This window comes from Haliotis rufescens, unplaced genomic scaffold (genome assembly GCF_023055435.1).
Source record: "Haliotis rufescens isolate VD_foot unplaced genomic scaffold, xgHalRufe1.0.p SCAF_7, whole genome shotgun sequence".
NCBI classification, from domain to species: Eukaryota; Metazoa; Mollusca; class Gastropoda; order Lepetellida; family Haliotidae; genus Haliotis; species Haliotis rufescens.
In genome coordinates this window covers 49,128,674-49,156,445 of record NW_025964361.1, presented here as the reverse complement: position 1 = coordinate 49,156,445, position 27,772 = coordinate 49,128,674, and the positions used below count along the sequence as shown (strand labels likewise).

The window sequence follows — 27,772 nt, the reverse complement described above, 5'->3', positions numbered from 1 at the left end:
ATCTGCTGACAGTCCCAACAGATATAGACTTGATCACAGTCCCCACAAACAGATATGATGACAGTCTCAAAAGACATAGACTTGGTCACAGTCCCCACAGATACATAGATTTCCCCACCAACATGGACTTGCCCACAGTCGAAACATCTCAATAATCACCTGGGGTTAATGATAATATATATTTTGATACATCAAATTTATAAATGTCTGATAGTTGATATCACATCTTTTGATAAGATCTGCCATTATAGAAGTTAATCTCTTCAAACAAATTGTTTTTTAATATTGCTGTTATCGTTAATTTATAAATGTACTTCCATATGATCACTGCTTACCAGTGTGCGAGCTCAGCCTATCTTACCGCTTATGGATGAAAACCAAGCCTCGCTTTCACACAGGTTATAAATAGATTCAATGCTAAAGGCCCAATAGTGACGTCACAGCCCCTGTCACAGGAAGTGAAAAATCCTGGGCTCTACACCTACCTCATATAAACCTTTTATTACAAATCCTATATGTACATGTAATGTTTTCATATATTTCCCATTTCCACATATGTCAATTTACCAAAATAATACCTAAATATAACCCATCCATGCATTGTAGAGGCTGTGAGAACATGTTTATTGAAGTCACGTGACCTCAAAATATTCTCTCACAGGGTAGAAGTCATTCACAAAAATATGGGTTCCATCTATCTTAAAGGGAGGAGGGGCCTATTCCTATGTTTCCTGCAATCACTGATCACTAAGCTTACTATATCCAACTTAAAACAGGAGGAGCTACAAATGTAAACATGTTTTTAATTGGATAAAAGACAGTCCCCAGTTTCCCCCTCGAAGTGACCAAGAAGTCCCACACAGAGCGGCCAGAAACATAAATAAATCTGGCATCTTACTGATTGCATCACATTCTAGTTACAGATATGTTACTTTAGGGCAATTTAACACCGTTTGTTTAAATTTGAGTTGACTGATATGTCATTGAGGGACTAATTTGTGTGTCAGGGGTCTAAACTGATGGTTTACAGGTTGTGGTGTTTGACATTTGGTTCTTTCTGTCTGGACATAGTTTGTCAGTGTTATCACACTGAACAGACATTTGCACTTAAATAAATCAGACCTTAAATCTCAAATATGTATTGGTTTGTTAGTTTTAATTAGGGAAAGTAACCCTTCACACCACCGGAAGTAGTCAAGATTTTAGTCACGTGACCTCTATCAGTAAAATGATTGGCTCAAACCTATCGTCTGCTGTAGCAGTATACTACTTTTACTGTTGTGGTGGACGATTACTTTTGGATTATACCTTGGCTATTGCATTTTTATGCTCGGTCATGGCTAAATTGTGTGTTTCAACTGTTATTTTCTTGGAACTCACTTGGAATACCAGTCTCTTACTAACTATTTATCATGATGCGACTTCCAAGTGACACCACTGGAGATTTGTCAAGAAAGGTATGAATATATTGGAATTCTGGCACCTCTATAACTAATGAATTTTCAAGTGGAAAATATCAAGAGTACATTTATACCAATAAGGCTTGTGTATGCATTAATATTATATAGAAGTTTAAACGCTAGTAGAATTTTGCATCTTGAGAATATATGCATTTATGCCATCCAACAAGTCAGAAAAAATAGAAACAAAAGAAAAAATAATGGCATTCCTCCTGAGAAAAATGTAAGACATCGTATCATAATGGTAGCCAATGTCGTCCTTGTCAGGTATGCATACAGTTGGGACAATTTAAAAAAAGATGATCCTCATCATGAAATGAATAAACCTTATTATCCAGGTGAAAAGCATTAATATCCAGTGAATATATTTTGTAACATGGAAAGCTAATAAAAGTACAAAAAAGTTGTTTCAGTTGAAACCTCTGTTTAAAAACTCCAGTTGACAGAGACTATAGAGTGAATATGTCATCTGCTAGCAAATTGTATTTACTGTTTGTAGGTCGCACTTGAGAACGAGGCTTGGTTTTTCCGGGAAAAGATATCAATTACAAAATTGAGGCTAAGCTCGCACACTGTACAAACTGCCACTGTGTTGTTCACTCACTCAGTTTCAACTCAGTCAAATTCTAATATTTTCCTTAGGCCACACATTTTTTATTTTTCATTTCATGGGCCCGCTGTCCCTACTGTAGCTGGAAAAGAAAGAAATAAAACATAAAAATATTATTTCTATTTATGTCTCCTGCTAGTAACATAGACCTTCAATAAAAAGATGTTACGTATAAAATTCCATGTCTACATCACTATCACTCCATCGCAGAGTGATTTCAAATAATTAAATAAATGAATAAATAAATAAATAAATAAATAAATAAATGATTTACAGAGCTATTTTTATTTACCGTATTCGACGTAATAAGCGCCCAGGGCGCTCTCAAAATTAGAAATAGGGGGCTCTTATTAGAATATAATTTTGGTGAAAGAGTTGAAAGATTGTAAATTTCGTGGTTTATGCTGACAGCCTGAAATGATACGAAAGAAAAGTCTGTGCATATTATACACGAAAGATATTTTTTCCAGAATTTAATTGCCCGTAATTAAGGGTGCATATAACACAAGAGTGCGTATTATACATGAATAAATAAGTCTAGTGTACATTGATCAATCGGAGGGGTGCTAATTGGGATTGTTCACTAGCCAATATATTAACAAATATCGCCTCAGGCGCTTATTAGAGCGGGGCGCTTATTACGTCGAATACAGTATTGATATTTTGACCGATCTTGTGTGGAAAAGCTGGAACAAGTCCGTGAAACATAAGATTTAATAGATGTGGCCTTACTTCCAAGCCACACATTTCCCAACACTAGGCAGGAACAAACATGATCTAAACAATGTTGTTTCTATGAGTTGTAAACATAGCTTGCTTGGATAGCCAATGTAGCAGCCGTGTCACTTAGTACGCAGTGAGATCGACTGACAGTAACCCAACAACATGAGGACAGCGAGGGGGATGTCCTGGTTGTACAATCACACTACCACAACCAGGGAGCCACACTATAAACGGGGGGCGGGAGGGAAGACAAGGAGAGCCACAGGATACACACACTCTACCGGAACTAGTGGAGGGTTAGTGAGTATGAGGCTGATGCCTGTATTAAATAGATCTAGTCAACTAAACCAATGGTTGATAGCATGAACAACAATCCACACCACTGGATTGCCAATATTTAAAACTTGTATAACATTTGAATCAGGGTACCCCTAAATCCTTAACATTTTCACAAGGACCCTTTCATTTTCATGCTTAATTTCGACTACTGGTTACCATGACAACATATCAGCCATGTCTACAGTGTATCCACCTCCTACTCACAGTCACATCTCACAACCAGAATGGGGTTCCAGGGATTTATTCAGTCACCGGGAGGAGGTTGCTGGACGAGTAGGTAGAATACATTACATAACAAGCAAATGAAGAGACAAGGATGTTTGCACACCTAGTACATCAAATAACATGTTCACAATCCACACACATCCTGGAGTCTACCAGTCCTCAAACAACACTGTAGCCAAACGAAATATTTACAATCCAACGAAAAAATCAGTATTATCAATTAATCTCCACGTCAATATGTCACTGAATTCACAACAGGTCTGCACTGTGGTATATGGGCCTCAAATTGTGTAACTAAGACCCACAAAGCTGGAAGTCAACACAGGTCCGTTGTTCGTCAACCGAATGCCTCTTCCACACAAACCCTCAGCGTTGACATAAAATAGTTATGACATCCATATAATTGTGGTATTTCAGCATGCAGATAGACTATCTCCAAGGCCCTTACTGGGTATTTATCCTGATGCAAATATCACATCCTACATGCATAAAAATTGTGAATGGATGGAAATAATTTACATTGTGAGTCCTTGGAGATGCTAAGAACGTACCACTGTTTGAATCATTAAAACTAATCAAAATTGTAGATTGCCGAGCTATTACATTTAACAACATTTCTCCTCTCATACGAAATACACTCAAAGTTAAGGCTCTCAATGTTGATGTTTTATCTCTTTATTCTCAGTATACTGTATTTGACGTAATAAGCGCCCCGCTCTAATAAGCGCCCACGGCGAGATTTGCTGATATATTGGCTAGTGAACAATCCCACATTAGCACCCCTTCCGACCCCTATTCGCATATAATACGCACCGCTTCCTTCCCCTCTTCGTGTATAATACGCACTCGTGTGTTATATGCACCCTTTATTATTGGTAATTAAATTCTGGAAACATATATCTGTCGTACATAAACAGTTCAGGCTGTCAGCATAAACCACGAAATTTATGTTTCAACTCTGGTTTTTTTTCACCAAAATGATATTCCAATAAGAGCGCCCTATTTCTAATTTTGAGAGCGCCCTGGGCGCTTATTACGTGGAATACGGTATATGTATTTATATGACATCACTGCATCAGCAAAATGTTTGAAAATCCGACATGTGTGGCCCAGTTGTCTAAGGTGCTGCAATCTGCAGAGCAGAGTTGCGTCCCTTGGGCATGCCAGAATCCTATGATTGTTGGTTCGAATCGTGGTTTTCCCAGAGTATGTTTCTAGGTTTGTCAGTACCATAAGTGGAAAAAGTCGGAGACCTGCATCACTTCGGGCTTTCTTCCAACAGTAAGCTGACACGCTGTGATATAACTGAAATACTGTTAAAAGCAGCGTTAAATAACTCACTCACTCTTGAAAATCAACTGAAGTGTGCCACCTGTCGCCAACCAGGGACCCCAATTTGATGCCTCAGACCCCCAATATTACCACAGAGAGTCCCCTGACGTGAAACTAGCCAGACCCAGGTGACACTTGCCTTACACACACCACCTCTCCCAGGGACCACACACTGCTTACAGACATGACTCAAGCCCAGTAATCAGCAAGGCTATCTCATCTGTCATAGCAAGGAAGTTCTAACACCATAATATCACACCTATCAGCTAAATGTTCATGTTCATGATAAATTCAAACAAAAAGAAGCAAACTTGAGCACACTTGGACTCGTTTAATGCCGAACTGTGTTAAATAATATATTTAAATTATAAAATTCTCTTTTTAACGCTTATACACATTTACAAATTTCCACATGGTGTGATTTGTGGGTAAACCCTCTCCATGTTTGACTGCATTGGTTTGTGTTGTGGTTAATTGCAGCACTACAAGCACCTGCTGCAGCTTTTATAGATGCAGATATGAATTATTCATGGTGATAGCGAGGGAACTCATTCTTCCCTGTACGAGAAATCCACCCAACGCCATGCACATCACCAACCTCCTAGAAACCAGCTGCTGATGCTGACTGTGAACCACAACACACTGTCACATTCACACTAATGATTGTTTTAAAGAAGTGTCCCACCTTATTTGAATCATGGGTTTACGAGTCTTGTCATTGAAGTAATCTTTAAATTAATAATTTTGTGAGCAGAAGGTTGGTTGTTCAATCCCCAGTTGCGTCATGCCAAGATATGTTAAAAGGCAGTTGTTGTTACCCTGCCTGGCGCTCGGCATGAAGGGGCTAAACAAGGACTGGTCGTCTCAAGGTATAATGTGTCTGAGTGGGGTATTCATGATAAGGTGAGGCATGGTATCCCAGTAGGCTATCTGTACCGGTATTCAAACTGACACACCCACACCCACACCCACTCCCACTCCCACACCCACACCCACTCCCACACCCACACCCACTCCCACTCCCACACCCACTCCCACACCTGCTCCCACACCCGCTCCCACACCCACTCCCACACCCACACCCACACACCCACTCCCACACCCACATCCACTCCCACACCCGCTCCCACATCCACTCCCACACCCACTCCCACACCCACACCCACACACCCACTCCCACGTCCACTCCCACACCCGCTCCCACATCCACTCCCACACCCCCTCCCGCTCCCACACCCACTCCCACATCCACTCCCACACCCGCTCCCACATCCACTCCCACACCCACTCCCACACCCACACCCACACACCCACTCCCACATCCACTCCCACACCCACACCCACTCCCACACCCACACCCACATCCCCACTCCCACATCCACTCCCACACACCTGCTCCCACACCCACACCCTCTCCCACTCCCACATCCACTCCCACACCCCCTCCCGCTCCCACACCCGCACCCACACCCACTCCCACACCCACTCCCACACCCACATCCACTCCCACATCCACATCCACTCCCACACACCCGCTCCCACACCCACTCCTATACACCCACTCCCACACCCACTCCCATACACCCCCACACCAACACCCACTCCCACACCCACTCCCACACCCACACCCACTCCCACTCCTACACCCACTCCCACACCCACTCCCACACCCACTCCCACACCCACATCCACATCCACTCCCACACCCACACCCACTCCCACACCCACACCCACACCCACTCCCACACCCACTCCCATACACCCACTCCAACACCCACTCCCACACCAACACCCAGACCCACACCCACACCCACACCCATACACCAACACCCACACCCACACCCACTCCCACACCCACTCCCACACCCACACCCACAAGCACACCCACTCCCACACCCACACCCACACCCACTCCCACACCGACTCCCACACCCACACCCACACCCACTCCCACACCCACTCCCACACCCACTCCCACTCCCACACCCACAGCCACACCCACTCCCACACCCACACCCACACCCACTCCCACACCCACTCCCACACCCACACCCACACCCACTCCCACACCCACTCCCACACCCACACCCACACCCACACCCACTCCCACACCCACACCCACACCCACACCCACTCCCACACCCACTCCCACACCCACACCCACTCCCACACCCACTCCCACACCCACACCCACACCCACACCCACACCCACACCCACTCCCACACCAACACCCACTCCCACACCCACTCCCACACCCACTCCCACACCAACACCCACACCCACACCCACTCCCACACCAACACCCACATCCACTCCCACACCCACACCCACACCCACACACCCACATCCGCTCCCACACCCGCTCCCACATCCACTCCCACACCCACTCCCACACCCACACCCACACACCCACTCCCACATCCACTCCCACACCCGCTCCCACATCCACTCCCACACCCACTCCCACACCCACACCCACACCCACACACCCACTCCCACATCCACTCCCACACCCACACCCACTCCCACACCCACACCCACATCCCCACTCCCACATCCACTCCCACACACCTGCTCCCACACCCACACCCTCTCCCACTCCCACATCCACTCCCACACCCCCTCCCGCTCCCACACCCGCTCCCACACCCACTCCCACACCCACATCCACTCCCACATCCACATCCACTCCCACACACCCGCTCCCACACCCACTCCTATACACCCACTCCCACACCCACTCCCACTCCCATACACCCCCACACCAACACCCACTCCCACACCCACTCCCACACCCACTCCCACACCCACTCCCACACCAACACCCACACCCACACCCACTCCCACACCAACACCCACATCCACTCCCACACCCACACCCACACCCACACCCACACACCCACATCCGCTCCCACACCCGCTCCCACATCCACTCCCACACCCACTCCCACACCCACACCCACACACCCACTCCCACATCCACTCCCACACCCGCTCCCACATCCACTCCCACACCCACTCCCACACCCACACACCCACTCCCACATCCACTCCCACACCCACACCCACTCCCACACCCACACCCACATCCCCACTCCCACATCCACTCCCACACACCTGCTCCCACACCCACACCCTCTCCCACTCCCACATCCACTCCCACACCCCCTCCCGCTCCCACACCCGCTCCCACACCCACTCCCACACCCACATCCACTCCCACATCCACATCCACTCCCACACACCCGCTCCCACACCCACTCCTATACACCCACTCCCACACCCACTCCCACTCCCATACACCCCCACACCAACACCCACTCCCACACCCACTCCCACACCCACATCCACTCCCACTCCCACACCCACTCCCACACCCACTCCCACACCCACTCCCACACCCACATCCACATCCACTCCCACTCCCACACCCACACCCACTCCCACACCCACACCCACTCCCACACCCACTCCCATACACCCACTCCAACACCCACTCCCACACCAACACCCACACCCACACCCATACACCAACACCCACACCCACTCCCACACCCACTCCCACACCCACACCCACAAGCACACCCACTCCCACACCCACACCCACACCCACTCCCACTCCCACACCCACACCCACACCCACTCCCACACCCACACCCACACCCACTCCCACTCCCACACCCACACCCACACCCACTCCCACACCCACACCCACTCCCACACCCACACCCACACCTACTCCCACACCCACACCCACTCCCACACCCACTCCCACATCCACACCCACTCCCACACCCACACCCACTCCCACACCCACACCCACACCCACTCCCACACCCACTCCCACACCCACACCCACTCCCACACCCACACCCACACCCACACCCACTCCCACACCAACACCCACTCCCACACCCACTCCCACACCCACTCCCACACCCACTCCCACACCAACACCCACACCCACACCCACTCCCACACCCACACCCACACCCACACCCACTCCCACTCCCACACCCACTCCCACACCCACACCCACACCCACTCCCACACCCACTCCCACTCCCACACCCACTCCCACACCAACACCAACACCCACTCCCACACCCACTCCCACACCCACTCCCACACCCACTCCCACACCCACTCCCACACCAACACCCACTCCCACACCCACACCCACACCCACTCCCACACCCACACCCACACCCACTCCCACACCCACACCCACACCCACACCCACACCAACACCCACTCCCACACCCACTCCCACACCCACACCCACTCCCACACCCACACCCACACCCACACCCACTCCCACACCCACACCCACACCCACTCCCACACCCACACCCACTCCCACACCCACACCCAGACCCACTCCCACACCCACTCCCACACCCACACCCACACCCACACCCACACCCACTCCCACACCCACACCCAGACCCAGACCCACACCCACACCCACTCCCACACCCAGACCCAGACCCAGACCCAGACCCACACCCACACCCACACCCAGACCCACTCCCACACCCACTCCCACACCCAGACCCACTCCCACACCCACACCCACACCCACACCCACACCCACTCCCACACCCACACCCACACCCACTCCCACTCCCAAGTACATACATCTATATAAAGTGCTATAATCTTGCCACGCTAAACCCCATGTCTCCTCACCTCAGAACTGTGTGGTATATTTGTATTCCAGGAAATAGTGACAAGAGTTGAGTACAGTCAGCAGTACAGTCAGCAGTACATGACAGTAGTATCTGTATTATTGACACCCTGGATCAGCTGTGAAGAAGTAGATGTTTCTATATTGGAAAACTGTGTTGAGAAGTTTCAACAGTGACAGGTCACCAAGCACTAGTATTGTGATATCACCACAGTGTCAACAATCATGTCTGCATTATGTCAACAATACTGTAGGACAGAAGACATGTTTACTGCACATACTGCATATGGATTTATGATAACTCCCTTATCTTGAACCATGGGAAGACAGGAAACTTTATTGATATCAACTTCTTTATTATTTGTAATGTTTCCGGGCTACTTCTTGCCACACCACACACCTGATGAAGTAGACCTGAAACATCCCATCATCTTGTCCTTCTATCTTCTAACTATCTGCTAGTTAAATGTGGTATAATGTTTATATCCCCACTGCTAGTTAAATATATTGGACGTTTATATCCTCCAATGCTAGTTAAATATGTGGTATAATGTTTATATACCCCCCACTGCTAGTTAAATATGTGGTATAATGTTTATATTCTCCACTGCTAGTTAAATATATTGGACGTTTATATCCTCCAATGCTAGTTAAATATGTAATATATTGTTTATATACTCCCCTGCTAGTTATATATGTGGTATAATGTTTATATTCTCCACTGCTAGTAAAATATGTGGCATAACGTTTCTGTCCGCACTGCTAGTTAAATATATGGGACGTTCATATCCTCCAATGCTAGTAAAATATGTAATATATTGTTTATGTCCTCCACTGCTAGTTACTAGTATATATGTGTTATAATGTATATATCCTCACTGCTAGTTAAATATGTGGTATAATGTTTATATCCTCCACTGCTAGTTACTAGTATATATGTGTTATAATGTATATATCCTCACTGCTAGTTAAATATGTGGTATAATGTTTATATCCTCCACTGCAAGTTAAATATGTGTTATAATGTATATATCCCCACTGCTAGTTAAATATGTGGTATAATGTTTATATCCTCCACTGCTAGTTAAATATGTGGTATAATGTTTATATCCTCCACTGCTAGTTATATATGTGGTATAATGTTCATATCTTCCACTGCTAGTTACATATGTGGTATAATGTTTATATCCTCCACTGCTAGTTATATATGTGGTATAATGTTCATATCTTCCACTGCTAGTTAAATATGTGGTATAATGTTTATATCCTCCACTGCTAGTTATATATGTGGTATAATGTTTATATCCTCCACTGCTAGTTAACCAGTGAGACGGCGGTTTAGGGAGGACCTGCTGACCCCATGGTGTGTCTCTCCATGTGTCTCTCCACGTGTCTCTCCGTGTGTCTATCGCTGTGTTTATCTGTAGGTCGTCTGCGTACAGTAGTTTTGTTCCTGTCATAACACCAGACATACCAAATCTGCCCATGTCAGCATGAGATCAACATTGCTGTAATAAATCTCATCAATGACACGGATATTTTGAATATCACTAAATGTTTAGCACATCTCTACACTAATCTGAACAAATATTCAAGTCTACAAATGATAAAGGAATAATATCCTGCTTGCAAAGGCCAGGAGGGAGGAGGGACAGGCATTAGTATTGTTTATCCAACAAATATGTAATTTCATATCCCCACTATGGGACGTTTATATCCTCCACTGCTAGTTAAATATGTGGTATCATGTTTATATCCTCCACTGCTAGTTAAATATGTAATATATTGTTTATATCCTCCACTGCTAGTTATATATGTGGTATCATGTTTATATCCTCCACTGCAAGTTAAATATGTGGTATTATTATATCACAGGGCTGTCAATGTCAGTCTCTCACGGCTTGGTTTCCCTACTTCACACAAACTGGATGTTGTGTTGAGGGAGTGAGTGAGTGAATATTGCTCAACGCCACTGTCTGTAAATAAATGAGTCTGGACCAAACAAACTCCAACTCCTAGGCACCATGCAATCACATCACCAAGCCTGACCACCTAGTCCTTTCTACCCATGTGGGGTGGTCGGGTAGCCTAGTGGCTAAAGCGTTCGCTCGTCAGACCGAAGACCCTGGTTTGATTCCCGACATGGGTACAATGTGTGAAGCCCATTTCTGGTGTCCCCTGCTATGATATTGCTAAAAGCAGCGTAAAACCATACTCACTCACTCACTCTCTACCCACCACATGACATTAATGAAAAACAGGACCTTATTTCCCAGACGTGCTCAGATGAAGTTATCAACAGAAACAAGCATGAAATACTCATCTCCTCTGTCAATATGACATGTCCGGTTGTGTGGAGTACAAAACCACTTCATCAAAGTCGTTTCCATAGAAACTATAAAAACAATTTTTTTAAATCCCAAACTATCAAAAGGTACCAGTTTACAACTAGACATATCTATGTGCCTTGTTTAGTTAAGACATCTTTCATGGCTTTTGAGTTCTGCTCCGGAAACAAAACGCGACGGACTGACAGCATCAATTCCTTTGAACCCCTTCAGCTTTGTGGCGGGGGATAAAAAAAAACCAAAACACAATGTCTGCAATTTGGAAACACACAAAGAAACTGACAGAATTTCTGCAAAGTATGTACTATATATACATGTAGCTGCAAATAACTGCTACAAGGACACTCTGTTCAGTTCCCCTGCTGCCACACACACCTCCCACAACATGGCAGTGCTGTGTACCATGTGTAGCAATTCATCTCTGTGGAAGCAATATTACATAAACATATAGTTTGTTTGGGGAAAATTACAGATAAACACATACAAAATTAAATGTAGACAAGGATGAATAGAGTCCTGCTATGAATATCATTTCTATTTCAAAAGGTTGTATTGCATTGATAGTAAAATTACATTTCATCTTCCAACTCATATTAAAGTTTAAAAGAACAAGCATTAGTATGTCCTGTTGAACATAAAAACTAGACTGGATACTTTGCTTAAATCCGCAATGTGGATTTATGCAGTTTGCACACAGGTATTTACGTTTATACACATAAACACAAAAAATATTGAAGTCCATTCTTAAAGGGGCACTGATCTAACGCAATTCCCCGGACTGGTTGTTGCCTTTGTTATTGTTTTTTCCCCGTGAGTACCCGGATGATACGCAACGCAACTGAGCGTGACCAGAGACTGGGCTACCGTCTGCAAGGACAGCTAAATAAACTTGGAGGCTGGAGGCAATATTTGTTTTACGCATTTTTGAACACTGATTAGTTTAACCGTGATCTATAAAGATTTCGACAAAAGGCGCATGTTAATTAATTTCTTCAGCCTAAACAAAAGACAAAAAGAACGGCGGAGCTCATCGTATGTCGTCATTTGGAAATACCCCAGATGGTTATAGTTTAATAATAATAAAAAAAGTGAATGCAGTGAAAGCATTTTCGGATTTCGGATTGCGTCGATAATATACGATTACTACTCACTTGTTGTCATCCACGTTTTCTCGTATAACCCTACACTTGTGTATTTGTCGTCATTCACTTGATGCTCAGTTAATGAATTTATTACAGGTACAATTAGTGGTAGCACCACTTAGATTACCTGACAAAGGTTCCCATTTGGCATTTATTGTGTCTGGGGTAATTATTCAATCTAAATCCAGGTTTGAAGTGAGGTGAAATGTGTGTTATGTAATATGCACGTGGCAGCCCAGCAAGAGGTGAATGATCAGTTCATTTACTTTTTTTGTAAATCAACAGATCATTCCTAGTCATCAAAGGATTAACACAAAACATGTTGATTGATTGATTAATCACTGTTATCTCGCACAGTGGATATGTCAAAAGTGAGTGTTTACATGTCCATGTTTACTAAAACAAAGGGAATACACTCATATCATGGCGTGAAGTGCCGATGTAAAAACAACATACTTTGTTCAAAGGGGTAACTAATAATACGTTGATTGATTGCTCATTGTTATCCAACTCAATGGATTTTTTAGGAACCGTGGACGTTATGAAAATAGTTGTCACGTGGGCTTTCTCAGCCGACCCTTGAGACTTGACACCTATGTGAAACACCTGAAACAATCTAAGTGATCAGTTGAGAAAGGAACACGGGTTATAATATCCCGAAACGATATATATCTTTAAAAATATTTGACTGTTACAGAGACACGTGACATCGAATAAGTTTCTTTGTACAGCTGCAGACGAGTGGGATATTGTTCCTTTGTGTGGATATTCACGGATACATTCCTCGAACAAGGAAGCTGCCCAAAATTTATACACATAAATTTGGTAGGTTGTAATTATGGTATTTGCATTTTGTTTTCCTTCATTCGCTGTAGCATTGAACCGATTCGTTCTTGTTCCTCTACGTCTTGGTTGGGAAATTCTTCAGATTGACTAAAATTGATTAAGACGATCAAAAGGGCCTAACAACATCACAACAGATTATTATGTTGGATTAGAAGCCAAACAACATAGAAATGTACTTTTCAACGTAACATTTTCAGTCTCTTGGTGATGACATTAAACATCAAAATGTTTGGAATTCGTTATCATAATAATACAGATGGAAATGTTTTTCAGTCACTTTGTAAAATAACTGAATATTTAGGCGTTTAATAAATTTGAAAATGTTACACATTTTGACAGTAAAAAAATATACACACTATAAAAAAAAGCAATGCTCAGGTGAAATATTTACTTTGTGTTGCAAGTCAAAATAGTGTAAACGAAAATCGCAAAATTACCAAGCAAGTGACTTATCAAAATTTCGTCATCATTACCGATGCTACCCGCAAAGATAGCTACATTTCCTTATTATCTCGAAACTGTATTTCAGTTTGTTGATCAATGTGACCATACTCCCTTATTACTACCCATAAAAGTGACTAATGCGCTTACGAATGGCGCAGCAGAGGTCGCGAACTAGTCTAGATTTCTGCTATACATCCGGGAACCCACTGGGAAAAAACAACAACAAAGGCAACAACCAGTCCCGGGGAATTGCGTTAGATCAGTGCCCCTTTAAATATATGCTTGAGCATAGAATTGATTTTCAAATGAAATGTGTTTTGACGGCTGTTTGCCATTTAGCAATATTCCAGCCATGGGGAGACACAAATTGGGCAACCCACATCGTACCCATGTTGGGAATTGAACACAGGCCTTCAATGTCACAACAAGAGCTGCAACCATTAGGCTACCCCACCATTCCCTTAATATCAATAAACTCAGAACTTAGCGTTGGTAGAGCCACTTTTGTCAGCATGACCTTGAATCTTTATCAATGACTTACAACCAAATCACTTCTAAATCAACACCTACACAAATCACTGCACATTTGTGTTGTGCGTATAACACCACATCATGTCAATATATACTCTGCTGGGCTATAAATCCAATAAAACACGCCAGCATCACTGCTTACAGTGAAGCCATATTGACCACACAATGCCTCATATGTACAACAGTGTACAACACTATTTGAGACAAACTAGGCAGTATATAAGTTATTGCCACAACCTAGGGAGTATATAAGTTATTGCCACAACCTAGGCAGTATATAAGTTATTGCCACAATATAGGCAGTATATAAATTATTGCCACAACCTAGGCAGTATATAAGTTATTGCCACAACATAGGCAGTATATAAATTATTGCCACAACCTAGGCAGTATATAAGTTATTGCCATAACATAGGCAGTATATAAATTATTGCCACAACCTAGGCAGTATATAAAGTATTGCCACAACCTAGGCAGTATATAAATTATTGCCACAACCTAGGCAGTATATAAGTTATTGCCACAACCTAGGCAGTATATAAGTTATTGCCACAACATAGGCAGTATATAAATTATTGCCACAACCTAGGCAGTATATAAGTTATTGCCACAACATAGGCAGTATATAAATTATTGCCACAACCTAGGCAGTATATAAGTTATTGCCATAACATAGGCAGTATATAAATTATTGCCACAACCTAGGCAGTATATAAAGTATTGCCACAACCTAGGCAGTATATAAATTATTGCCACAACCTAGGCAGTATAAATTATTGCCCCATGGGACAAGATGTGAGTAGTCAATAGTACAGCCTGCAGGTGAGGTGTGGCAACCTTGCCGATGTCACTCCCGCTGTGATCAATCATGGAGTGTCTTATACACAAATCTCAACAAATAATCAATACGCTAATTGATCCTGCTACGTACAGCTTGGCGAGATGCAGCCAGAGGGGACGACTCCAGTGGGATGTGGAGGCAGAGAGATGGAATGCATCAATGATCATACTATAAAAATAGATATTTGGACATCTGGGTGCTTGGTGATGGGAAAAAATAGTTCAAAATACTGAATAGTTAAATAGGCATCAAAAGCACATCATGCTGAACATGCTGAATGGGACTGTGTACATTAAGGTTTCTTATAAATGCTGTGCAGCCTAGATCATTGGTGAGTGAATCTGGTGTGTGGCGTGGGTGTATGGATGGGGTGGCGTGGGGGGGTTGCTTGAGTCTGGTGAGGTGAGCTGAAATTGGGTTTAACGTCGCATCCAAGATTATTGCACTTATATAGCGACGTGGACCTCTAGACCATGGAGGAGGTTTGCTTGAGTCTGGGGTGTGGCATGGGTGTACTGGTCAGGTGGCATGGGTGTATGGGGTGAGGTGTGGGTGTGAATTTAAATAGGTAGGGCCTGTGAAGGCACCCAAATACCCACTTGTAATTAATGAATTTTTACACCAAGCTTGGGGCATAATTGTCAGCATTTTAATATTAATTAATATATTAACTTCAATAAACCTGAGGCGATGATCCTCAAACTTGAGTTCACGCTATTTTCTTGGGTGAATTTGAAACTATAAAGTTGGAGTACTAGAGTGCTAGGCTTACAGTTGTTCATCACACATTAGTAACTTAGGATTATTTTATTACAAGCCATAGATGGTGAGCAAATTCAATATAATAATCATAAAGCACAGCATTTAATCATGATTTCACATGCCCTTCATAATTTGTAATGAGATATGAGTGAGTGAGGCAATGTATGCCACGCTCTGCAATATTCCCGCTACCGTATTTTCTTGAGTATAGTGCACACCAAGTTATATCATTGGGTAAGTTTTAACCGAATCACCGGTAGATTCCAAGAAATGGTGTGTACAGCTGATTGCTGTTTCTGGCTTAGTTTACGAGAAAATACACAAGGTAATCTTAATCCATAGATGTAAAACAATGCCTAGGAGAACAAAAAATACAATTTAAACAGTAAATCAACAAGTCTGGTAATTTTTTATCTTAAATTTCAAATTTGTACTGACCAAGTTTCTTATCACCCGTTCCTTTACCGGAATTCGCTGAAGAATAATATAATATTTGAAATAACATTTTTCCAAAACACTGAATCCGCTAGAGGGGGGTTCGCATTATTCTTGGGTGAGCACTAAACTCAAGAAAATACAGTATATCAAGGGGACCTGTAAGTAGTCAAGTCTTGGCCAGACAATCCAGTGATACATGCATGATGAGTGCATTCAACCAAGTCACCGTGCCAGGCCACCTGATCCATCTTGTCGCTTCTTCTGACAAGTAATAGAGTGCTGGGGGCTCTGTTCCAACCCGGGTCCCTGCGGGGCTCATATGAATGAGGTCATAGTTGATGGGTGGGTGGGTGGGGGGGAGGTGATGGGGTTTAACATTTATTTCAATTTTTGAGATTATTTCACTTACATAGCGATTTGCATGCACTTGTACTCCTCTGGACTTATGCCAGTTTTATACTGATTGTCCAATGAAATACCATGCTGCAGTTTAACATGGATACCCTACTCAGACACAATATACTGACTCCGATGGCTGACCAGTCCTCGTTTTATCCTATAATGGCAAGCTCCTGGCAGTGTAGTGACTTTTGGTGTGACAGGCCAGGGGATCGAACAACCCACCTTCCTCCCTCTTGGCAGTGTAGTGACTATTGGTGTGACAGGCCAGGGGATCGAACAACCCACCTTCCTCCCTCTTGGCAGTGTAGTGACTATTGGTGTGACAGGCCAGGGGATCGAACAACCCACCTTCCTCTCTCTTGGCAGATGCTCCTAGTTGATGCTGTCACAAACTGTCAGGCACTGTCTTCTCCAACTATATACTACTCAAAAGAAGTTAAGGACCACCTGATTCTTTCATATTACTATAGTGGCATGTCAGATTACCTGTAGTAATATGAAAGAATCAAGCGGTCCTTAACTTCTTTTGAGAGTAGTATAGAAGACACTTCTTACATGGAGGATATTAAATGAGTGTTCATGTCATGCTATGTTTCTGACACGAGTGTCTAAATTCCGGTATTTATACTGGAATTTACAGAAGAAGATGTCTACACACAGAGACGAATCTTAGTGTTTACCTATAAGGACAGCAAGTCGCAACAGTAGCGGTTTCACAATTTGTCAACGACGTCAATAATCTTCAGCTATGACGTCGTTTCTAGACCTCACGTCACAATAAGATTCGAATGATGTCAACAATACTGTCTGGACGACGGAAACAATACACTGTTGTCTCGTGATTTGACATGACCCTAGGGAACATATGATTTTTATGAACCCGATATGTTTGCCCTCGTGGGTAATGATTCCCAGTACTTCTTCACTACAGCCAGTTAACAAGTACAGACAATATAGAAAAGATTTGTACAAAATGCAGTTTCACAGATCATTTACTTCCCTTGCTCAAGCTATGGAAATACAAATTCTCAAACACAGGTTTGTGAACTTGTAGCATCATGAGAGAAATATGTTCACAACATGAAACAACACAAATGGCATGTTTTCACCTCTGCTTTGATGTCAACACAATCAATATAGCATGACAATGTCCACTGAAACACAACTGTTTTCTTAAGAAGTGTGGGAGAGGGATACTTTTACAATGAAATAAACAATGATATGGAAAGACTTCAGAACAGATAAAACACTGTAACGACCTCATACATGCCTGGCATAGGGAACAGTCTTTATTAGACCTATCACAAACCAGAAATCAGGGACCTATCTCGGACTCCAAACAAAGTGCCCTTGGCAGGCAAATTTGGAACAAATTGTGATATTGTTCAAAATTGGATTTTTTTTCATATTTTTGTAACTTGGAGGAATTGAGAAACTTAAACACAAATTGGGAATTTTTACTGTCAACTACTGTTGCAACAACACTTTGAAACAGGTGATATTTGGCCCCAAGTCTGCAACAAATGACAGTAAAAATTCCCAATTTGTGTTTAGGTTTCTCAATTCCTCCGAGTTACAAAAATATGATAATAAAAAAATCCAATTTTGGAATATCGGCTGTTTCAAAGTGTAGTTGCCACAGAGTGAGTGAGTGAGTTGGGTTTATCACCGCTTTTAACAGTATTCAAGTTATATCACGGTGTGTCAGCTTTATGTGGGAGGAAAGCCCCAAGTGATGCAGGTCTCAGATGTTTACCACTTCGGTGAAACCCACGAGCACGGGTATGGTGCTGACAAACCTAGAATCATTATCGGGGCAAACCGGGATTCGAACCCACAATCATAGGTTTCTGGCGTGCCCAAGGGACGCAACTCGGCACAGCGAATCGTGGCGCCTTAGATGACTGGGCCACCCATGCCCCTAGTTGCCACAGAATTATCACAAAAATATTCTGGTGGATAAGAAAACAGTCACCAAATTTTCTTTTTGTTTACTTGATATATTCGGTCTGAGTGAAAGAGTGAGCTTTGAATAACATTTCAGTCATATCTAAGCTTGCAGGTTTAATCTGGGAGTAAAGCCCAAAGTGATGCAGGTCTTAGACCCTTATATCTTTGGGGAAAAACAAGTACAATGCTCTACAATGGCGATGGTAAAGATAAATGCTGGATTTGAACCTATCACCAGCAGATCCTGTCTCTTCTAAGGGAGGTTACTTCCAACGGAAATGGGTGATTACAAAGTGTGTCTAAACTTAAATTGTGCCATCTTGGTCCAAGGGTATAGGTTGTTGCCCATATGGACTTCTGGTTTGTCCAGTCCAGCCAGATGAGACGTCCTCCCGTATTAGTTAGAGCTACTGTACCCTGCATAGGTATGTGAGCATGTTCACACATCAGGCTGTGGGTGACTCACCACTGCCGACACATAACCTTGACATCAAGTTACCACCGCTTACTACATGAATAGACATTGAATAAATTACTGATTCCTAGCCTGTATGAGGCTGTATCAGACTTTCCTGTATACTTGCCCAGATACATCCTGATACTGACTCTGGGATGAAAAACTCAGTACCTGGGTTGAGTGGATCTGGAGAAGAACCTGTGGTTGTCACATGATGTATTGTATAACGGTTGTAACAATTAAAAACAAGACAAAAAGTGAGAAGGGCTCACTAATACCCCCGACTTCGACTCCAACATATTTCAATTTCTAAGTTCAAAACATGAAAAAAGCAATATCTCTCCTGGTATAGAAACTGAAGCCCTAATTGAAAAGAATCCATGAAGTAGTTTTTAAGGTATAGGTCGCTCAAATGTTGAAGTAAAGAAATATTTTAAAACTTTGCAATACTCCTCTTCTATTAGGATGAAAACTGTTCCCTAAATGTGAAAATAATCCATGACGTAGTTTTCTAGTTATAGGTCACACAAACGTTTCAGTAAAAAAACATTCTAACTAAAAAAAATGAAAAATAGCTGTATTTTTTTCAGAAAATCCAGATATTGAAATCCCACTTCGCACTGCACCTCTCCTATAGGTATAAAAGTGTTTTGAAAAGAATCTATGAAGTAGTTTTCAAGTTAAAGGTCACACAAAAAATGTCCTCGGCAGGACAGATGGAATTCCTTGGTATATCTATAACTAAACTATAACTAAACTATAACTAATTTATAACTAATCTATAACTAAACTATAACTAAACTATAACTAATCTATAACTAATCTATAACTAAACTATAACTAAACTATAACTAATCTATAACTAATCTATAACTAAACTATAACTAAACTATAACTAATCTATAACTAAACTATAACTAATCTATAACTAAACTATAACTAAACTATAACTAATCTATAACTAAACTATAACTAAACTATAACTAATCTATAACTAAACTATAACTAATCTATAACTAATCTATAACTAAACTATAACTAATCTATAACTAATCTATAACTGAACTATAACTAATCTATAACTAATCTATAACTAAACTATAACTAATCTATAACTAAACTATAACTAATCTATAACTAAACTATAACTAATCTATAACTAATCTATAACTAAACTATAACTAAACTATAACTAATCTATAACTAAACTATGACTGAACGATAACTACAAACTGTACATGGTTCCACTACAAGTCGCTAGATAAGTTCGCATACAGTCATTTCTTTTTGCCTATGCACACATTCCTTCTGACTTTTGAATGTTTGATTCTGACATGCCTCGCTAAAAGATCAAAGGGATTAACAGCACCTCATCCTGGGATAAAGACCACTTTTTCAGTTACTTAAGAATAGACTTTCACTTTGTGTGCGTTTATTGGAGTATGAACCTTCATAGCGTGAGGGCCAAACTGTATGAACGTCGTAGTTTGCTAAATGCTGAGTCCAAGATTAAAGGGTCTAAATGATCAGAAAGAACCCTTCTGTATGTATTCATGCTAGGGAATTCCCAGGGGTTTCCCCAGGAATGTGGAAGTAGTCAGTCAGTTTTTACGTCATTTCAAGAACATGGTCTCGTGAAAAACGTATGAACATCAAATTGTGTCGTTCATACATTTATTCACGTCAATTTCGCGGTCATGTGACCGACCTCTCGTCCAGTGGAAAAGCCGTATATCGTGTAAACGTTAAATTAAAAAATTATATCATGATGACTCAATTCACCTCCCGTGATCTAACACATGGATGGTAACATTGTTCTATCAGTCATGTCCATGAAGATGGTGCATCTACATTGATTATTGATCAGTGGAATAGTTTCTTTCTGGTCTTTACCCCACCTGAAGCTGACACACCGGGACATAACACTGTGCAGGCACACCCAACATCCCGACAGGGGAGTTTATCAATGAACATAGCAATCTGTGCTTTCAAATAATGAATGAAAGTGAGCAAGTGAGTTGGGTTTAATGCACCACTGAACCCTTAATCAGTGGATCCTGGCATAAGTAAGGGGGGCAACTCTGTGTGACACCTGTGGGTATTGTGTTGACAAACCTAGGATTATCATCACATTGAAGCAATAATCAGTAGATCCTGGCACGAGTAAGGGGCACAACTCTGTGTGACAGCCATGGGTATTGTGTTGACAAGCCTAGGATCATCATTACACTGGACCCATAATCAGTAGATCCTGGCACAAGTAAGGGACACAACTACAAACTGCAGTGTTTTAGACCACAAAAAGTGGTCACAATTAAGTCTCATCTTGTGACATCATAGCACACAAAATAAAAATGTCTTTGTACATCACCATACGACCTCCAGACACACATCCTGATTGACCCTCAAGTTTATTCTGAATGAATGAATTTCTTTGTGAAGCTACAACCTGCTAATTATTCATGTATTACATTGTTCAGAAAAACATATATTTCCTGTTTTAATGATGTAATTGTATATATTATCTGAAGAAAACAAAGGCTTAACTATACAATTAATTCAAATTATATACCCTCAAACTCATTTTGGCTATCAGCCAGTATAAGATCACAGGTACGAGATAATGATTAACCTAACACTCATATACTGATCCCTACCATGACAGTGGATACCGGTCAATATGAGCAATATCTAACCATGATTAACCACCCACGGCCATCTGTGACACAGTGTATCCAGGTCACTCAGTGTCACCTGTCAACGTCCTCACAGCTGGCACATCAGGGGAGGTAATCATTACAGTGTTAAGCTGCATATCATCACAGGTGGACTCGACACTGGAATCTACAGCTGGTCTCAGCATGGTGAAAACATATCAAACAGCAAACCTACTGACTTTTGCAACATGGAGAATAAAATGGAAAATGTTCATTTGTTACACAGAGAACGATAAGAAAACAAAATAAAACCATAATATGAAAAAGTAGGAAACCCAGGGCCCAAGATCATCTTCAATAAAAACAGAAAATAAAATGCTGTCATAATTCCACAAGGTCTGACATTATACCATGAAGACATGCTGTCTTACTTCAGAGACATGTTGGCAATATATATTAAGTATAATGATAACCTTTTTCAGATAAACTTGCAAGTTTGTTTTTTAAAATGTTGTAATTTGTCCCAAATTCCTTTTTTTCCCCTTTTGTTCTCAACTGTAATTGTACTTTAGTGAGAGCACTGTTACCAGATAGACACCGTTATACGACCAAGCTAAACGAGTTCGTGAACCATTCTGAGTAGATAACCAAAAAGTAATTTTGTAACAATATATAAATGAATATCAAATATTGAGTCAAATATGAATGGGTTCATCTAAACTACTTGTTTCTTGAGTGAGTTGGGTTTAACGCCGCTTTTAACAGTATTCCAGTTATATCGCGGCATGTCAGCTTAATGTGGGAGGAAAACCCGAAGTGATGCAGGTCTCAGACGTTTACCATTGTGGTGTAAACCACGAGCACGGGTATGGAGCTGACAAACCTCGAAACATAATCACGGCGAACCGTAATTCGAACCCACAATCATAGGTTTCTGGCAAGCCCAAGGGACGCAACTCTGCACAGCAAAAGGCGACACCTTAGACGACTGGGCCACCCGTGCCCCGTTTCTTGAGCACAATGTCTGATTTCATAACAACCATGCTGACAGTATCCATGCTCCTATTTATCCTACTGTAGATGTTTACAAGCACCAAGTCAAAACTCCCTTTTCACTTCGAAGATTTAGACTGTACTTCTTATAAATGGTCTGAAAACAAACCCCATATGCTTTATAAAGATTTGAATTGTTTGAAACTTTTAACAAAATCAAAATGTAAAATTTGAATTCAGCCAAGAAAGTAATCGTGAAATGTCAGGCTATATTTATTCCTATTTATTCCTAATTGAAAAGACCCTTGAAGATTCCGGGGTAGAATAGGTCTTCAGCAACCCATGCTTGCCGTAAAAAGGTGACTATGCTTGTTGTAAAAGGCTACTAACGGGATCGGGTGGTCAGGCTCGCCGACTTGGTTGATGCATGTCATTGATCCCAATTGCTTGGATCGATGCTCATGAAATTAATCACTGGATTGTCTGGTCCAGACTCGATTATTTACAGACCGCCGTCACATAGCTAGAATAGTGCTGAGTGCGGAGTTAAACAACCAACCAACCAACCAACCTAATTGAAAAAAATTTGCAGTGTGACTTTCAATGCTATAAACTGCATCCAACCATCATGGTCTGTGTTGACAGGTGGTTTGTTGTGCACACAGTTACAAGACTGATCACTCTGTAAATCAATATCGTCCATCATCACTAGCAATCTCATTAAAATCAGATCTAAGTTCTCGCTGTCGCTAATCAAAGATCTGAGGACATCTCATTATGGGTCACGTCAGAACGACCTTTCGCAAACTTTGACCAACCACTGAAATGACAAACATCAGCCAATTAGGAAGCAGCTTTCTCTAGCTTTATGGTACTTGTTTCAACCTGGCGACTTCCATTTCAGAATACAAGTGAAAAATATGTTGGCACAGTTCTTGATTAAAATTTTGAAAACTGAACAAACGAACATTCCGGAATGTCTAATAAATGGTTGAGATTGTATGGCAGTGCTTCCCATGGACTGTGCAATGCCTCCGCCGTTCAAATGGAACGGAAGCTAGAGAGAGACGATAATTTTGACGGAATCAGTTGTTGGGTCCGTAACTGTCGTTCGGAATACCCCGTCTTAACGTTTTCGAAGTTGCATGATGAGAAAACACATTCTGACTGTCACTTTCATGATCTGGTAAGCGACGCTTTGATTGGTTGGATGAAAGGTCGTTCAGACGTGACCCGTAATGGGATGTCATCAGATCTTTGTTTAGCGATAGCGAGAACTAAGATCTGATTTGAATGAGATTGTCATCACTAGTTGTATTTGTTTATTTAGATACATAAGAATGTAACTACTTCTGGTTCATTGCATACTGTGATGTTTTGATAAAGATTTTTAATCCATCACTCCAGCTTGATAACAGTGTAAGAATCTACACTGAAGTGTCGTTAAATACAATAAACCAGTTCTTATCTATAAAGTTGTATGTTTTCTTTTGTACTCACCAACTTCTAGAAAGCCAATCAAACAGTTAGACATACAGTTACCAATTACTGTACATGACTAGTTACTTTTGTGTTTGAGTACATAAAGTACCGTATACAACTTATTGAATATATATAAACAGTGTACAACTTATTGAGTATATAAATAGTGTACAACTAATTGAGTATAGAAATAGTGTACAACTATTAAGTATATAAATAGTGTACAAGCTATTGAGTATATACGCAGTGTTCAACTAATTGAGTACCTAAATTGTAATACGTATTGAGTATATAAATAGTGTACAACATACTGAGTATACACACAGTGTACAACTATTAAGTATATAAATAGTGTAAAACGTACTAAGTATATACACAGTGTACAACATATGGAGTATAAAAAAAGTGTACAATTTATTGAGCATACACAGTGTACAACATATGGAGTATAAAAAAAGTGTACAATTTATTGAGTATACACATAGTGTACAACATATTGAGTATATAAATAGTGTACAACATATTGAGTATACACACAGTGTACAACATATTGAGTATACACACAGTGTACAACATATTGAGTATACAAACAGTGTATAACTAATTGAGTATACAAACAGTGTACAACTTATTGAGTATACAAACAGTGTACAACTTATTGAGTATACAAACAGTGTACAACTTATTGAGTATATAAACAGTGTACAACTTATTAGACATGTATATCTCAAAACTAACATTGCCTTTGTCCATTGGAGAGAGAACAGGTAAATGTGTAATGTTGTGAACTGCTGTGTCAGCAACTCTAACGACTGTTGCACCTGTCTCAACATATACTGCTAATCATTGAAATCATATCTCACTGGAAATGAGAACATATACTTTTATATATCATGTCATGGAGACTCACATCATCGAGATAATAACACATCTGTTTGGATGCTATCAGATAACTTACAGATGGTCAGATCACATAAACTGTTTGTGGAAACCCTTTCCAATTTCTGCCCCTATATCAACATCTCTGTGCCTGCCACCCCAACTCAATCTACCCATGGCGCTGTGTTACAACAGGAAACTTATACTGGCTTTCACAAATGTTGACTGAATGTTTTTGTCCCGTCTTAATAAAGATGTCAATAACAAATCAGTAGAAAACTTGTATGAAATGAGGAAATCCTGTAATCTTTATAAAGTACTTCCAGCACACCTGCCACACTCCAACATGTCAGCCATCAGACGAATTACTGATTTTTGTGACATGAATACCAACGATAGAAATTAGGAGGGGCGAGTTGGGGGTCCTTCATGTTTCCTACAATAGTATTTTAATCTGGAGACAACCAAACCTTTATACTTTGACATATGAATATGACCTGTTGACTTTCATCCTTCATTTTGAACAGGTGACTTCAGGGATACAGGTGCCAACTTCTTTGATTTAATCAATTTTCCAACGCAAAAATATATATATAGTTGGAAGAATTATTTCAAACTTCCTTGGTCGACTCTTGTATGCGATTCTTCCCAAATTAATGCTTTCTGCATACATCTCGACATGTCAAACACCAAGGAACAGAAAGTTATGCAGCTGGGTTTTGGATGTAAGGTATCGTATGACACCGATATATGCATTAGTGAGTCTGCATACTCAGATATTGACTGACGGCACATGATGACAACAGCAGATGTAGACCAACAGCTGGCACAAGACAGGGGAGACAACCCACTCAGCCCGTGTATGGATGTCTCTCATCTTGTAAAACAATTATGGCAAACATCAGGGATGTAATCCATGAAGGCACAAATCAATATCTTTAACTATTCATGAACATGGGCCATCACTGTGGGATGGCAGTATGGACAAAGGGAGGTAATTTGAATGACATACGATCCACAGAGTTACTTCCCTTACACCCACACCTGTGGATCTAAATTTATGGGCATGTTATGGTGGTCATAATAAAAGGAAAATGTGTAAGGAACCTGTCACTTATTATAGGGGTTGATGGGTCAGAGGGAATCAGGGGAGCGTCACCAAAACACATGACAGTCTCAAGGGTCTCATAATACACATATTTGGGAAGGCTCATGATAAAATAGATATTTTATAGTAATTTTAACATACAGGACTTCTGCATCTTGTCTTGTCAGACAGGGACATGAAAAAAAATACAAGGACATGGGGAGGGATATCCAAAAAGAGGCAAGGATTAGGGGGGGTGTAATTCTTTTCGGTACATTAGTATGTAAAAAAACTCTAGCCCACCCACCTCTGTAGTCAATGATTGGCCCCTAACTTGAGGATAGTGATTTTTTTTAAATTTGTGAATGATGCTTATCAAATCTTAATACTGTTGAAGCCTGTTATCATGAAGAATATTTGTTCATCCTCCTAATAAACCTGACAATGGTTTGTAATGTTGAATGCTGGGAACTTGTAATCAGTGCCCAATGTGCAAGCGTCACGTTCAAACAGTCGAGACAATCACCAAAATTAAAACAAACATCAGGCTCGCAACCAAACTACAGCCAGGTCACATGACATCAGTAAAAGCGCTGAGACGGTCATCAACATATGCAACGTTAAATATCCGTATTGAGCCAAACTTCCTAGGGAACCTAGCTTCTAGCTGACTATGTACAGTGTTGAATGAGAAATATAGGCAAATACTGGCTATCAGAGTCTGAAAGAGAAGACGCCTCCTTTTTGTGCCTTGGATTCTCCAAAGCTTGGCCAAATACCTGGTAATATACAGTAGGACAAACACAAAGGCATTACCTGTTCGGCGAGCAGCGTGGCGAGCGTGGGGTCGGAGGAGGACAGGGCGTACAGCTTCTTGATCAGGGTGTGGCTGTAATGGATCGAGGATGCAGATATGAGCAGACGCCAAATCCAACAGTGTGTGTGTGAGTGTGTGCGTGCGTCAGTGCGTCAGTGCGTGCGTGCATGTACGTGTTTCAACACCACACTCAGCAATATTCCACAATAACCTGTAAAAATCGAGTCTGGACCAGACAATCCAGTGATTGATATTGTGCTCAAAGATCCCAATCTCATTAAAATCAGATCTTAGTTCTTGCTGCTGAGAACGACCT

The 27,772-nt window shown here is 41.8% G+C and overlaps 1 protein-coding gene across 1 annotated transcript in view; it reads right to left on the bottom strand.

The window, feature by feature from the left end:
* The window catches only part of LOC124110463 (heat shock protein 75 kDa, mitochondrial-like), a 91,869-nt gene that overhangs the window by 18,765 nt on the left and 45,332 nt on the right, over positions 1 to 27,772 (bottom strand). The window contains exon 17 of the mRNA XM_046469842.2: positions 27,456 to 27,528. Within this exon, the coding sequence (XP_046325798.2) occupies positions 27,456 to 27,528 (73 nt within the window). The remainder of the gene's footprint in view (positions 1 to 27,455; positions 27,529 to 27,772) is intronic.